General features: G+C 40.5%; 1 protein-coding gene across 2 annotated transcripts in view; it reads left to right on the top strand.

The window, feature by feature from the left end:
* The window catches only part of SNED1 (sushi, nidogen and EGF like domains 1), a 91,029-nt gene that overhangs the window by 34,325 nt on the left and 40,693 nt on the right, over window positions 1-16,011 (top strand). The window contains exons 5-15 of one of the 2 annotated variants that reach the window (XM_075268945.1): window positions 283-408; window positions 1,223-1,336; window positions 3,370-3,483; window positions 4,051-4,164; window positions 4,782-4,895; window positions 5,166-5,279; window positions 5,606-5,719; window positions 6,879-6,992; window positions 7,338-7,451; window positions 12,024-12,137; window positions 12,366-12,479. In XM_075268945.1, coding sequence (XP_075125046.1) covers window positions 283-408; window positions 1,223-1,336; window positions 3,370-3,483; window positions 4,051-4,164; window positions 4,782-4,895; window positions 5,166-5,279; window positions 5,606-5,719; window positions 6,879-6,992; window positions 7,338-7,451; window positions 12,024-12,137; window positions 12,366-12,479 — 1,266 coding nt within the window. The remainder of the gene's footprint in view (window positions 1-282; window positions 409-1,222; window positions 1,337-3,369; window positions 3,484-4,050; window positions 4,165-4,781; window positions 4,896-5,165; window positions 5,280-5,605; window positions 5,720-6,878; window positions 6,993-7,337; window positions 7,452-12,023; window positions 12,138-12,365; window positions 12,480-16,011) is intronic. The other variant, XM_075268947.1, reaches the window with a different exon arrangement.

Raw genomic sequence — 16,011 nt, forward strand, 5'->3', positions numbered from 1 at the left:
AGGAAAACGGTATAGACCAATGTGTCTTCATGGCAACAGACTACAGTCTTTGGTCAGTTACGTATTTCTATTTTGTCAACTATATGGGATCAGACCACATAGTAGTGTGTAACTGTGGAAACACAGTGGTCTGCAAAGAAGCTGAGAACACAAATAGGAGGATACTGTTAATGGAGACTGTTTGCAAAGTTTGTCCATTGTTTGAAGCAGTTGATATTGGCAACACTGGATGACGGTGTGATATGACATATTTACATGTGATTATGTCTTTTTATTTTTCAGCCTCTGTTTGCTGGACCATGCGCCCCTGCCGTAATGGTGGCAGATGTATTGATGACTGTGTCACTGGGAACCCTTCATACACATGTTCCTGTCTTAGTGGCTTCACCGGGAAACACTGTCACATTGGTACTATATGATGTCTCTTATAATATTATGTTATGTAGGAGTTTTTCATATTAGAGTTGTCACAATCCAGAATCTGTACTTTTCCTGATACTGAAACTTAGCGTAGTGTAACTCTCCTTAGTACCAAAACAGTACTTTGACAAAAAAAGAAAAGGCACATAATAGGGTTAGTTATTATTTGTTGCAGTCAGTTCCATTCACACAGCAGTGTCTAGTCCAGGAAACACAGCCTGCATATAGACTATGTTTGAAGAACACAACACGATTGTACGGTATGAATAGGTCCTTAGTCAGTCACTATCAAATACCTGCATGGGGTTATCACTATACACATAGGCACACGTTCCTGGCTCCTAGTCCACACATAGCAAGTCTCTTCCACTGCTCCCAGTACTAGAGAGATTATTGGTGGCATAGGAGGAAGGAGGAATGTTCCTCAGTTCTCCTGCACTACCTGAAGAGTTGAAATGGGCACAGAGCGGAGAACATGGCAGGATTTGGGCAGTGTGCATGCCATGTTCTAGGGAGGATCCAACAGTTTAGTACATGAAATAATAAGATGCACTTAGCAGCAGATCTCATTGTCCTTAGTGAACAGGATGGTAGGACCTTCTGCTAAGGGCAGCTTAATATTGAAGTTACTGGTATTGAACGTTTTGCTCCTCCAAAGTATTGAAATAGTATTGCAAATTTGATGCATTGTGCAACCCTACTACACATCACCACAATATTATACACGCCTATATAATATTTCTACAAAAATCACTGTACGTATCTTACACACTCTTATGATTATGTCCAATATGTCTTGCAGATATGGGAAGATGCTTCTCTCAGCCATGTCAGAATGGTGGCACCTGTGTGGATAAACCCAGATCCTTCTCCTGTATATGTCCGACAGATTTTACTGGACTATTGTGCGAGACAGGTAATTTCAAAACCAGTCTTTCAGTCAAGGCAACTCTACAGTCAGGAGTTCAAAAGTTATTTCTAAGGCCTAATGTATGTCTGTGGCACATCTATGAGATAGCAAATGGACCTGTTCACTTCTGTGGTCCCTTACACATGGACCAATGAGCCCGGGCTGCAAAAACTCAGGATTCATCCTATTACTGTCCTTTTTAATGGATCAGTCTCATTCGTTGATGTGTATGGGTCCATGGAAAGCATGGCTCACACACAGATGCCATGTGCCCTCCGTTCTGTGTACCATTAGTTTGCCTCTGCATGTATATGTGAGCTTAGTTATATTGGGCAAATGAGAGTCTGTTCTTTAAAGCATAACAAAATGTTATATTTTTTTGGGCAGCGCTTGTGTTGCTAATACATTATGTAATATGCTTTATTAACACATTTTGGCTCCTTTCTGTGAAACCCTTCAATTTATATTATTTCCTTTGTTTCTATATTGAGAACAGAAAACTATACACCAGTTCTCACTGAAATGCGAGTGGGCAAGCTTCTATATAATGCACAGAAGCTCCATTGGTCACTTCCAACATTTATATATTGGGCATTATAAAACCTAGAACAGTCCTTCTGATGTCATATGAAAGAAAGATGATAGTCTCAGATCTGCCTGTACATTTCCCAGAGGAATCACCAGTTAACAACAGTTAGAATTTGCATATTGATATATAGTACAACTCTATACATCTGTCCTGACTGTGTTATTAACTGGTGATATCTCTGGAAATAGTACAGGTAGAACAGCTGAGAATCTCCTCTTTCATATGACACTAGAAGCACTGTTCTAGGTTTTATAGTGCCTGAGATATAACCGTGTCACACAACCATACACCTAATGAAAGTACACTAAAGGTTTTAACTCTCAGTAGAGAAACAAGGGAAAGAATAAAGAAGTGCAGGATTTCACAGAAAGGAGCCAAAATGTGTTACTAAAATGTAATTACACTATATTATTAATGACACAAATACTGCCAGAAAAATAAAAGTTGTTTAAAAGTTTAGTTACACTTTAAGAAAACGGAGAACTCCCCCGACACAGTATTAAAAAAGTGAGTGAAATTCCATTGACAAATATCATTACAAACAGGACTAGAATACGTTGAACTGCAACAAAAGCAAACACAGGGAAAAATAAGAACAGATAAGATGTGCAGGAAGGGTGTCATTCATCATGTAGATGTTTTATGGCCGTATGGGGTTGTCATCTCTTTGGACTTATTCTCTGGGCTACATTTATTATCTCACTTTGAATTTTTTCTGGTTTAAAAAAGTTGCAATTTTTTAAAGGCCACATAAAACAAAAACTTGTTGCATCTGGCGCTAGTACGCAGCCCTCTCCACATTCTGAAGAGGGGGCATAGGGTTGTTGTACACCATGACTGACTTATCTTCATTAAGGCTAAGGCCCCACATAGCGAGCCGCAACGAAAAATTGCTGCAGGAAAAACCGACTTGGAAAGCATCAAGTTTTTCCTGCAGTGTTTTTTTTCCACAGAACATCCGCAGAGTTATTTTTTTTGCTTCGATTATACCTATACGGAAAATGCCATTGTTTCCGTAGGTGTAAATGACATGCTACAATTTACAAAAATGCAATGGTTTTTGAAGTTAGAGCATGTCCGCTGCAGATATTTTTCTGCAATGCATGGATGGGATTAGCCAAAATCCTATCGAGTTTGCAAGTAATGCAAAATGCAGTGTTTACTGTAAAATCGTGGTGTTTACTTTTTAGTGGGGCCCTGGCCTTAAGCCATTCTTCTCGTGTATACAGTGACTGAAATGTATGGCAGCAACGAGCTGGTGTACATTTCAGACTAGGTGTATGGACACCCGGAGGATTTATCCAATTTATGATGAGGCGCCTCCACCTTGGGTGCAATGCATATAAAGGCCTAAGTCTTGATAATTCCCTCTTCTATGTTTCTTGTCATGTATTTCTGACATTAAAGGGATTTATGGCAGTTTAGTTCCTGCCTGTTCATTTTATCCTAGAGGTATCGCCCTGCACTGGCAAGGAATGCTGGAATGGAGGTGTATGCCATGTCTACAATGGGATTGCAGTGTGCCAGTGTCACCCCAGATATACAGGCGACCAGTGTGAGACAGGTAAGAGAAGCTGACCAATGCTAGACTGGCATTATCATGGAAAGGGATGAACATTGCTGCTGGTACAACCTGATGAGAGATGCTAGACCCTGAGAATCTCCAAAATTGTATTAAAATCTGAAATGCAACAATTATAAAACATAATGTTAAATTCTCTCAGAGTACACCTTGTGCTAAAGTGGCCAAATTTATTAGATGAATATCTGTTGAATCCACCAATTTACCAAAAGTCTAATGGATATGAGGGTGTCCTGAGTGACCCTCAATGGCAGATGTCTATGGGAAATAAAGTTTGGGCGTGTTGGAATTTAATATGCCCAATATCAGGAGATAAGCCACTGATAGGTGTGTTTGGCAGTGCCATAGTCTTCCCTTCCCGCTGAGAATACATGCATGCTCAGTCAGTGCATGCAAGAGATAGGAGGAGTGGTTGTCAAAAAATCTGTGCTGTCATTTCTGATTTTATTTTTAGATTTGACCATAAATTCTCATTTAAGAGACAGAATATGCGGGCACAAATTGTACACATGCATAATTCTCGTACAAATCATTATCTTTGGTTTTCAGAGCTAAGACCTTGCTCTTCTACTCCTTGTCTAAATGGTGGTATCTGTGAAGATTTTGGGACGACATATCGCTGCGTGTGCCAGGCAGGTTTTACAGGGGCAAACTGTGAAAGAGGTGAGTGAGCCGGCCGAACACAGAAATCATTATCCGAGTTTTAAAGCATTTTCAGCTGAAATAATAAGTAGAAATCCTTTATAAACTTGAATTGAGTTTTTTTTTTTAAATAAAATGTCTTTCAAGGCTTTTGAGATACCAGTTTCTTTAAGCTGCATTTTGCTATGCGAGTTCTTAACCTTACCCTGTTTTCCTGCACTTCTAAATGGCAAAGCTGGAATAAGTCCTCTGCCTCCCCAGGCTTATTGCTGCTTAAAGGGCTATTCTGGTTATTTCAACCACCAACAATCATTAGTATGTGGGTTTGTACCGCCGTCTGAATGGAGTGGCAGGTCGAGCATATGCACTGATAGCCGAGTACAGCACTTGGCAGTCCCATAGAAGTATATGGAGTTACTGCACATGCAACCTACCACTTCATACATTTGGGGGGGGGGGCAGTTACATCAAAACCTATCAGCACTTTTGAAATAAACCCTTTAAGTAGACAAACGCCTGTTCAACATATTATTCCATGTATGTAGGGGAGTAATAGATGGGAGTGTAATGCAATTCCTACCACTGAGAATGCTGCCAGTACAATAACCTCTCTCGTACTTGGTTCTTTAATCCACCAGAAATCAGACCTTGCTCTTCTGGACCCTGTTTGAACGGAGGAACCTGTGTGGAGTCGGGTCTTAGTTACACATGTTCCTGCACAACATGGTTTACTGGAGCACACTGTGAGAATGGTAAGCATTGAAGATTGACGGTATGTTTTGTATTTGTGTTGGGTAGTTCATTCTTCTGGTCAGACATTAATAGAATCCTATTGAGTATAGTGTGTCCACTTTTTTCCCCCTGAAATCCCAAGACAGTCTTGCTGGGCTTTTTGGGGGGATTTATAATGGATCTGCGCTGGTTGGACACCAAGCACAGATGTGACTTTAGCCTTAATGGTATGTTTGCTTTATAATATATTTGTACCCAGCTAATAATATTGTCATGCTCTCTATTCCCAGAGATCAGACCATGCTCTTCATCTCCATGTATGAATGGGGCAACATGTGAAGATCTGGGTGACACCTACTCTTGTCTTTGTACACAGGGATTTACTGGTCTGAATTGCGAGACAGGTAAGAGGCATAAGAATACAGTAATGGTACGAGATATACAATTCCAGGGGCCTGATCTGCTCTGGATCTTTATTTATTGATACTGATGGGTCCTCAGTGCTTCATGGCATAAAAGTACAATCTAGAATAGTAATGTAGTAAATAACATCTCTAGATTTTTTCTATATCCATTCTATAATTTTTTGGATTGGACACATACCCCCACCCCTTCCAAAAATTCATTATAGCTTTATCACATCACAGAACACACAAAACTATTCATATACCTGGTTTATGTGTTGTGACTTTTTTATACCATTGATCGGCTGTTTATTTTCTCCTTCCAGAACTTAAGCCCTGCTATTCCTCTCCATGTTTAAATGGAGGTCTTTGTGAAGATGTGGGTTCTGGATTCAGCTGCCTGTGTCTGCAGAGATTTACTGGAAGAAGGTGTGAGACAGGTGAGATACTTATTACCTGTTATTATTTCTATTAAGGTCTAATTCACACAGGTATATGTCATCCATATTGAATTATTTGTATTCTTGACATCATACCCTTAGATCTGTGGCTCTAGAGATGTAGGATCTAGAGATCTATGGTGCTTTAAGGCAGATTTAGTCAGGGGTATAACTAAAGGCTCTCAAGCCTTGGTGCAAAAGCTTGACGTAGGCCTCACACCCATCACCATACATTATATCTGTATTTAAATTTCACTTTTCTCCTCTGTCTGGGTCCAGGCTGCCATGAAGACCCAGATAGAGGACAGATTTCTCTACACAAGCTTCCTATCATTCCTATCCCCTGTCGGTGCTCCCCATATAGTAATCATGCCCCCATGCTTGTGCCACAGCCTCCCCCATAGAATCCCTCCTTGACTGTTTGCTGCTGACCAAGTGATGTTTTTTTTTTGTTTATTCTCATGACTGATATTTTTGCCATGAAATAGTTAACCTGAACATCTGCAATTGCATAAACTGCTGCAGTGTGATATCTTATCGCTGTAGAAAATAACCAGTCATTGAAAATAGTTTTTCCTAATATGTTTCATTGTTTTTCTGTTGCCTTGTGCGATAAGATATCACACTGCAGAGGTTTAACCAATTCTAGAGGTTTGGGTTAACTTTGCTACAACTGTGTCTTATTGTTTCTGTCAAAGAAGCATGTCACTAGCCACGTGCATATTAGATATGTCCTTGCTACTAATAGCTGTATCTCAGGATGTGAAGCAGGTATAGGCATGGTCTATGGCTATTTTTAAAAATAAAAAATCCTCGCTTTAAAATGATCCTACTCTAGCTATGATGTAGTTGGACATACAGCCAGTTGAAGTGAAATATGTACCTGCACCTCTGATTGCCAAATAACCGGCTATATATCTAGCTGTATCGCAGTGAGAGACTTTACATCGCTCATCGCTCAGCATGAAAATTGACCTGCAGCGCATATTTTTGGCTCCACATGTGTCAGTTTCTGATGTGGATTTTTACCACAGATTCCACCCCTTTCAATAAAGCAGGGGTAAAATCTGCAGTCAGTCCACTCTTACATGGTAAATAAATTATGCCTGAAGTGTTTTTTTATGACAACATAACATTACACAACCATGTCGCCCCGCAGAGCTCAGACCATGTTCCTCATCCCCTTGCATCAATGGAGGACTATGTGAAGATGTAGGTGATACCTACAGATGTGAGTGTAAGCAGAGGTTTACTGGGAGACACTGCGAAACTGGTAAGGATTATGTTCTGGATGCTTTCAATTGGAGAAAATAAAATATGAGAACATATAATATTTGTGATTTTAGAAGTAATTTTATTCATTTTGTGATGAATGTGGAACCACAAATGGTGGCCCACAGCACAAATATGGCTTCCTGTGGCTACAGTCAGTGTTCCTCCTTCTGCTGGGGCAGATATTAAATAGCTGTTTGAATGAATATAAATATATGGTCAATATATGGTCTTTCGTTATAAGTGTAATATCATTTTAATATAATTTCCAATTACTTGGACACATAACCTATATATTGCTTCTAGTGTTGTGTTTCTATAACTGAAAATGTCATTGTTTCCCCAGAGATCAGGCCATGCTTCTCTCATCCATGTCTAAATGGCGGTACGTGTGAAGATGATGGAAATCATTACATCTGTTTGTGCAGGCAGGGTTTCATTGGGGCACACTGTGAGACAGGTAAATAGACAGTAAACACACATAATACATTCCTTATGTCTATATGATAGGGGCAGTTCACACTAGCGTCAGTGTCCAACAGCTAGTGTCCGATGCTAATGTCCGCGCAAAATCTAGAAAATCCTACATGTAGGATTTAGCTGTCCACTTGAAAAATTGAACATCTTTGTGAACAGACACTTAAGGACAGACACGGACTGTAAAGAACGCACATGATGTCCCATTTCAATCAATGCAAAACGTAACGGACACAGCTAGTGTCCGATGCTAATGTCCGCGCAAGATTTTGCACGGACATTAGCATCGGACACTAGAATCGGACACTAGCTGTCGGACACTGACGCTAGTGTGAACCCTGCCTAACATATGTTTGTTTATCATTTATTTAATGTTTCCCTATATTATTTATTTCCCTTGGGGTATGCGCCTGTTTCCCTTGCTTGGTAAGGTTGAATGCCCATGCACAGCTGTGGATGCCATCCTTACTTTAGAAATTCAATGAGCACTTCTATCAATACTACAGGCGCCCCAGGGAGTGAGTGGTCAACTGGATTGAATCACAATTCTTCCTCTCTGCTTCAAGCGGCGAGTGCTGACTTTAAAGCAGACCCTCGAGTAGAGAAGAAGCATGGAGTAGAGTGACTTTCCTCCACAGATCCAATTGCCATATAATAGCATCCACCAGAAGTTAGAGTTTGGTGTTCATCACTTTGATGGGCACAATAGTTCTGCACGCTGTATTATTCTTCCCATTAAAGAGATTCTATCATTAAAATGCTATTTTTTTGTCTCTAACACGTAGGAATAGCCTTAAGAAAGGCTATTCTTCTCCTCACTTTAGATGTCTTCTCGGCGCCACCATTCGGAAGAAATCCCAGTTTTCTTATGTATGCAAATGAATTATCTTGCAGCACTCAGGGCGTCTCTAGTGCTGCGAGAAAACTCTCCAGCGCCGCCTCTGTCTTCGCCTGGAACAGCATCTCCCTGTGTCTTCTTCCGGTGCTGGCTTCAAACTTCTGTTTGAGCACTGGGGACCACAACAGACTGTCCAGGAGTTGGCAGATGCTTTAGTCCAGGTCTGGAAGGAGATCCCTTAGGAGACCATCCGCAACCTCATCAGGAGCATGCCCAGGTGTTGTAGGGAGGTCATACAGGCACGTGGAGGCCACGCACACTACTGAGCCTCATTTTGATATGTTTTAAGAACATTACATCAAAGTTGGATCAGCCTGTAGTGTGTTTTTCCACTTTAATTTTGGGTGCTAAATCACCAAAAATACAGTCCTATGAAAAAGTTTGGGCACCCCTATTAATCTTAATCATTTTTAGTTCTAAATATTTTGGTATTTGCAGCAGCCATGTCAGTTTGATATATCTAATAACTGATGGACACAGTAATATTTCAGGATTGAAATGAGGTTTATTGTACTAACAGAAAATGTGCAATATGCATTAAACCAAAATTTGACCGGTGCAAAAGTATGGGCACCTCAACAGAAAAGTGACATTAATATTTAGTAGATCCTCCTTTTGCAAAGATAACAGCCTCTAGTCGCTTCCTGTAGCTTTTAATCAGTTCCTGGATCCTGGATAAAGGTATTTTGGACAAACAATTCAAGTTCAGTTAAGTTAGATGGTCGCCGAGCATGGACAGCCCGCTTCAAATCATCCCACAGATGTTCAATGATATTCAGGTCTGGGGACTGGGATGGCCATTCCAGAACATTGTAATTGTTCCTCTGCATGAATGCCTGAGTTGATTTGGAGCGGTGTTTTGGATCATTGTCTTGCTGAAATATCCATCCCCGGCGTAACTTCAACTTCGTCACTGATTCTTGAACATTATTCTCAAGAATCTGCTGATACTGAGTGGAATCCATGCGACCCTCAACTTTAACAAGATTCCCGGTGCCGGCATTGGCCACACAGCCCCAAAGCATGATGGAACCTCCACCAAATTTTACAGTGGGTAGCAAGTGTTTTTCTTGGAATGCTGTTTCTTTTTGGACGCCATGCATAACGCCTTTTTTTTATAACCAAACAACTCAATTTTTGTTTCCAAAATGAAGCTGCCTTGTCCAAATGTGCTTTTTCATACCTCAGGCAACTCTATTTGTGGCGTACGTGCAGAAACGGCTTCTTTCTCATCACTCTCCCATACAGCTTCTATTTGTGCAAAGTGCGCTGTATAGTTGACCGATGCACAGTGACACCATCTGCAGCAAGATGATGCTGCAGCTCTTTGGAGGTGGTCTGTGGATTGTCCTTGACTGTTCTCACCATTCTTCTTCTCTGCCTTTCTGATATTTTTCTTGGCCTGCCACTTCTGGGCTTAACAAGAACTGTCCCTGTGGTCTTCCATTTCCTTACTATGTTCCTCACAGTGGAAACTGACAGGTTAAATCTCTGAGACAACGTTTTGTATCCTTCCCCTGAACAACTATGTTGAACAATCTTTGTTTTCAGATCATTTGAGAGCGGGCTGTCCATGTTCGGCGACCATCAAACTTAACTGAACTTGAATTGTTTTGTAGAAAGAAATGGTCCAAAATACCTTCATCCAGGATCCAGGAACTGATTAAAAGCTACAGGAAGCGACTAGAGGCTGTTATCTTTGCAAAAGGAGGATCTACTAAATATTAATGTCACTTTTCTGTTGAGGTGCCCATATTTTTGCACCGGTCAAATTTTGGTTTAATGCATATTGCGCATTTTCTGTTAGTACAATAAACCTCATTTCAATCCTGAAATATTACTGTGTCCATCAGTTATTAGATATATCAAACTGAAATGGCTGCTGCAAACACCAAAATATTTAGAACTAAAAATGATTAAGATTAATAGGGGTGCCCAAACTTTTTCATAGGACTGTAAGTATTGTATCTATGGAATGAATTCAGTTGCTTACTTAAGAGACAGTTACAAATATTACATTCTGACATACCAGTTAAGTTAAGTTAAGTTCGCATTTGCCTCGATTTTCATTTTTCTATGTTCTGATATAGAAAAAATGGAACAGACATCTCGTTATGAACTAAGTTGTTAAATGTCACAAACTCCAATGAATCCCGAGGGACTCCATTGACTATTATGGGGTCCATCAGATATCTGTTATGGGTCCCAGTCTTTTTGCCAGAGAAATAATGTCCTGCATGCCAAAGGCTAAGGCCACATGTTGCAGAAACAAAGTGTTTTTTTGATAACACAGTGGGAAAAACTATGTTTTAGATACGGGGCCCTATGTCATGAAAATTCAGCATTTTGTCTGCGACAGAAACACTACAGCAAAAAAACATTGCGTTTTAGGGGCAATTCACACGGAGTAACGCGCCGCGCATTCAGGCACGTATACACGCGCTTCAAAACAGATCCCATTCATTTCAATGTGTGCCGGCATACGCGCAATATACATTGAAATCAATGGGTTACAAAGCCTCCCATTGATTTCAATGTGTAACGCGCGTATGCCGGCACCCATTGAAATGAATGGGATCTGTTTTGAAGCGCCGCGCTCTGAAACGTGTATACGTGCCTGAATGCGCGGCGCGTTACTCCGTGTGAACTGCCACTTACAGTACCTGCAAAGAGAATGGGATTCTGGCTAATCCCATTCTTACATTGCAGAAAAATATCTGCAGCGAAAATGCTCCAATTTCAAAAACCGTTGTGTTTTCGGAAATCACAGCATGTCAATAATATTATAACTAGAGAAATGCTGGTGTTTTCCGTATATGTCTAATAGGTGCAGAAAGTCTACAGGGAAAAACTCTGCAGACTTTCTGTGAAAGACGATGCAGAATTAAACGTGATTTATTCCCGCTACAGTCTTTTCCACAACGAATTTTTGGTTGCAGCTAGCTACATGGGGCCCTAGGCCATAGGGTTACCATCAAGGTGAATGAGATTTTATTTAATTGTTGAATAAAATGTTGTAGAAAACACAATGCAGCAGACTTATTATGCCTTGTATCCCAGTTTTCTTGCGTAAAAAGCATAGACAGTCACAACTTTCTTTTTTGTGGTGCAGTCGCTACTTTCTTAAATAATTTCTGAAATCTACACCAACTATGAGTTGGCATAGATTTTAGTCCAGATGCTCATCCCTTTATAAATGGGGCCCATTCTCCCCCGGAGCCACAGATATGAAGACTGGCGTTCAGCTTCACCCATAATGCTTTAACTAGTACAGCATGTTCATTTTATCTGTGAAAACGCTACATCTTCTCCATAGACTTACATGGGGAGGCAAAAATGCAAAACACAGTGAATATCACCTAAAAAAACAGCAGAAATACAGCAAGGAAAACAAAGCTTGTGTTTTCACTGCTTTTCTGTCTACAGCATTTTTTAGCTGCAGTGCACTACGTTTGCTTAACATTACAGGGAATATCAGCATTTATTATTTAGTACCGGGTAGACAATGTGGACCAGAGCTGTTGACTATAATATTTGGGATTGGTAATCTCTAGCAATATAGCACATTGTTTGCACTGAGGCTAATTTTTTTATTCTTCTATATAAGGATTTCCACATATTTATAACTCAATCTGTTTCCTTGTTTCTTTTCCCCAGAGATTAGACCTTGCTACTCAGTGCCCTGCAAAAATGGTGGGACCTGCACAGACCTCGCTGCTGGTTACAAATGTCTATGTAGTGAGAAATTCACTGGAAGAAACTGCGAGACAGGTGCATATCTACATATATTACATGCATTGTTTGACTGTGGTACCGCAATGCCAGTTAACATGGCTCACAGCAGGGATAGATCTTAGCACCTATGGAGGTGGAAATATCTTAAAAAGACATTTTGGATGGTCAGATAAAATGTTTAGCAAATTGCACAGCTTGTTATTTTATTAATGGCTGATTATTTCTGGTTACAATACTCTTTAATAATTTTTTACCTTTTCCTAGAGATTCCACCCTGTTGGTCCTCTCCTTGCCTTAATGGAGCAATTTGCAAAGACCTGGTTGATGGATACAGCTGCATTTGTACAGGAGGCTTCACTGGTGACCGATGTGAAACAGGTGAGATTACATTGGCTAAATGATTGACAGATAGACAGACTGACTATTTGCATCATGAGGGCTAGTTCACACAGGGCTAGTGACCGCATATTTTGGCCCTGATACTGACGCGGGAAGCGCGTCAGAATCGGGACCAAAATGCGCCTGCTGTGGCTTGCCACGACTGTTGCAGCTTCCGACAGTCGTGGCTTTACGCTCCGAAGTAGACCCAAATGAATGGGCCTAGTTCGGATAGATTGTCTTGACGCAGACGTGCCGCAGCAATTTCTGCCGCGGCGTCCACCTCAAGAAAGAGTAGCCCACTTCTTTTTTCCGCAAGAAGGAACAAACAGCTAGCGGAAAAAAGATCGCTAGCGGTCTTCATAGACCTCTATTGTGAGGGGGTCGATTTTGCCCCGTGTGAACTAGCCCTAAGGAACCATTGTGTTTCCTCCAGCTGTAAACTATTGTAGGTTAACCGGTTAAGGACCAGGCCCAAAAGTATGTTAAAGACCAGGCCTCTTTTTTCAAAGCTGACATGTGTCACTTTAAATGGCAATAACTTTGAGACGCTTTAACTTACACAAATGAATTTGAGATGGTTTTCTCGTAACACATTATACTTCATGTTAGTGGTAAACACTAATCAATATTTTTGCATTTATTTATAAAAAAACTAGGAAATTTGATGGAAATTTGAAAAAAATTGCAATTTTCAAAATGTGAAATTCTCTGCTTTTCAGGCGGATAGTCATACCATCCAAATACATGAATAAATATTATCTCCCATATCTCTGCTTTATATTGGCATCATCTTTTGATTGTATTTTAATTTATTTTGGACGTCACAAGGCTTACAAGTGTAACAGCAATTTTCCAGATTTACAAGAAAATTCTCCAAACCAATTTTTTAGGGACCACTTCAGTTCTGAAAGTAATTATAAAGGCCTGTATAATAGAAACCCCCATAAATTACCCCATTTTCAAAACTGCACCCCTCAAATTATTCAAAACAGCATTTGGGATGTTTGTTAACCCTTTAAGCATTTCATAAGAATAAAAATAATATGGCAGTGAAATTTAGACATTTCATTTTTTTTCACTAATACATTCATTTAGACCCAAAATTAACACATTCACAAAGGGTTGAAGGAGAAAATGCATCTGACAGTTTATTGTGCAATTTCTCCCGTGCACAGAAATACCCCACATGTGGGTGTAAACTGATTTTTGGGCACACGGCAGTGCATGGAAGGGAAGGAGCGACACTGGGTGTTTGAACAGCAGATTTTGCTGGAATAATTTTCAGCGCCATGCCTTATTTGCAGAGACCCTAGAGTACCAAAACAATGGAAACCCCCCAAAAGTGACCCCATTTTAGAATCCACACCCCTCACAGAATTCATCAAGGGGTATAGTCAGCATTTAGACCCTACAGTTGTTTCACAGATTTTACTAACATTGGGATGTGTAAATGAAAAATTACTAAAATGTCACTTTATCTCCAAAGTTTTCATTTTCACAAAGGGTTAAAGGAGTAAAAGCCCCCCACAGTTTGTTAAACAATTTCTCCTGAACACGGCAATACCCCATATGTGGCTATAATCTGCTGTATGGGAACATGGCGGGGCTCAGAATGGAAGGAGCGCTATTTGGCTTTTGGATGGCAGATTTTGCTGGAATAATTTTAGGTGCCATGTCGCATTAGCAGAGCCCCTAGAGTACCAATACAGTGGAAACCCCCTAAAAGTGACCCCATTTGGGAAACTATACCCCCCACAGAACATATTAAAGGGTAGAGTGAGCATTTTGACTCTACAGCTGTTTCACAGATTTTATTAACATTGGGCCATGAAAATGAAAAATTACTTTTTTTTCAACAAACTGTCAATTTAGCCCCAAATTTTTAATTTTCACAAGAGGATAAAGGAGAAAAAGCTCCATAAAGTTCGTTACACAAATTCTGCTGAACACAGAAATGCCCCATATGTGGTCATAATCTGCTGTATGGGAACATGGCGGGGCTCAGAATGGAAAGAGGGCTATTTGGCTTTTGGAGGGCAGATTTTGCTGGAATATTTTTCAGGTCCCATGTCGCATTTGCAGAGCCCCTAAAGTACCAATACAGTGGAAACCCCCTATAAGTGACCCCATTTTGGAAACTACACCCCTCATAGAATTTGTCTAGGGGTAGAGTGAGTATTTTGGCCTCACAGGTGTTTCACAGATTTTATTAACATTGGGACGTGAAAATGAAAAATTACTTTTTTTCCCAATAAATTGTCCATTTAGCGCCATAGTTTTAATTTTGCAAATAGTTTAAGAATTAAAAGCCCCCCACAGTTTGTTACACAATTTCTTCTGAACACGGCAATACCCCATATGTGGCCAAAATCTGCTGTATGGGTACATGCTGGGGCTCAGAATGGAAAGAGCGCTATTTGGATTTTGGAGGGCAGATGTTGCTGGAATAGTTTTCAGGTGCCATGTCGCATTTGCAGAGCCCCTAAAGTATCAATACAATGGAAACCCCTCAAAAGTGACCCCATTTTAGAAACTACACCTGTCAAGGAATGTATCAAGGGGTATTATCATTTTGAGCCTAAAATGCTTCCCAAAAATTAATGTACAAAATGAAAATTGAAATTTTTAAAAATATGCCATTTCGGTGCCCAATACGTTGCACCCACTTTGTGTTGTCAGAGACCTGCACTCCTAAAACTATTAAGTGGGCCATCCCGGGGGTCAAAAAATTATATATGTGGGTGTAAACTGCTGCTTGGGCACACAGCAGGGCTCAGAAGGGAAGGACCACTGTGCGTTTTAGCTTTTGGGATACAGATTTAGAGGGACCCTCTGGGCGCCATGATGTTTTTGCAGAGCCCTGGAGGTTCCAGTAAACTGGAATTCACCAAGAAGTGACCCCATTTTGTAGGGGCAATTTTAGGGTCTCTGCAAATGTGACGTGGTGTCCAAAAACGAAGAATCTAAATCTGCACTCCAAAAGCACATATTGCTCCTTCACATCTGCACCCTGCTGGGTACCCAAATAGCAGTGTATGCCCACATGTATGACACTGGTGTACCCCGGATAACGTACTTAATGCCATATGTGGGTAGAATCGGCTGTTTGGGCACAACCGGGGACAGAAGGGAAGGAGCGCTATTTTGGTTTTTGGAGCACAGTTTGGTTTTTTTTGCCACTTTTGCAAAGCCCCTGAATTGCCTATAAAGTGGAATCCGCAGACATGTCACCCTATTTTGGACACTACCCCACTGATGGGATTTATCAAGTGGTGTAGCGAGAATTTTTAACCCTTGAGTGTTGCATTTATTTAGTTTCCAGAAATGAAATCGCAACTGATAGAGAAGTTAAAAATGAAAATTTTACAGATTTGCCATTTCAGTGTGCAACATGTTGTGCCCGACTTATGTCAGCAGAGACACTCCAAAAACTGTTAAACGGGTATCCCAGGCACAACAGCTTTTAGAGCGTTCATCTCTGATACAAGTCGGGCACAATATATTAGGCACTGAAAGGACGTATTCCTGG

This window comes from Leptodactylus fuscus, chromosome 3 (genome assembly GCF_031893055.1).
Source record: "Leptodactylus fuscus isolate aLepFus1 chromosome 3, aLepFus1.hap2, whole genome shotgun sequence".
Classification (NCBI taxonomy): domain Eukaryota; kingdom Metazoa; phylum Chordata; class Amphibia; order Anura; family Leptodactylidae; genus Leptodactylus; species Leptodactylus fuscus.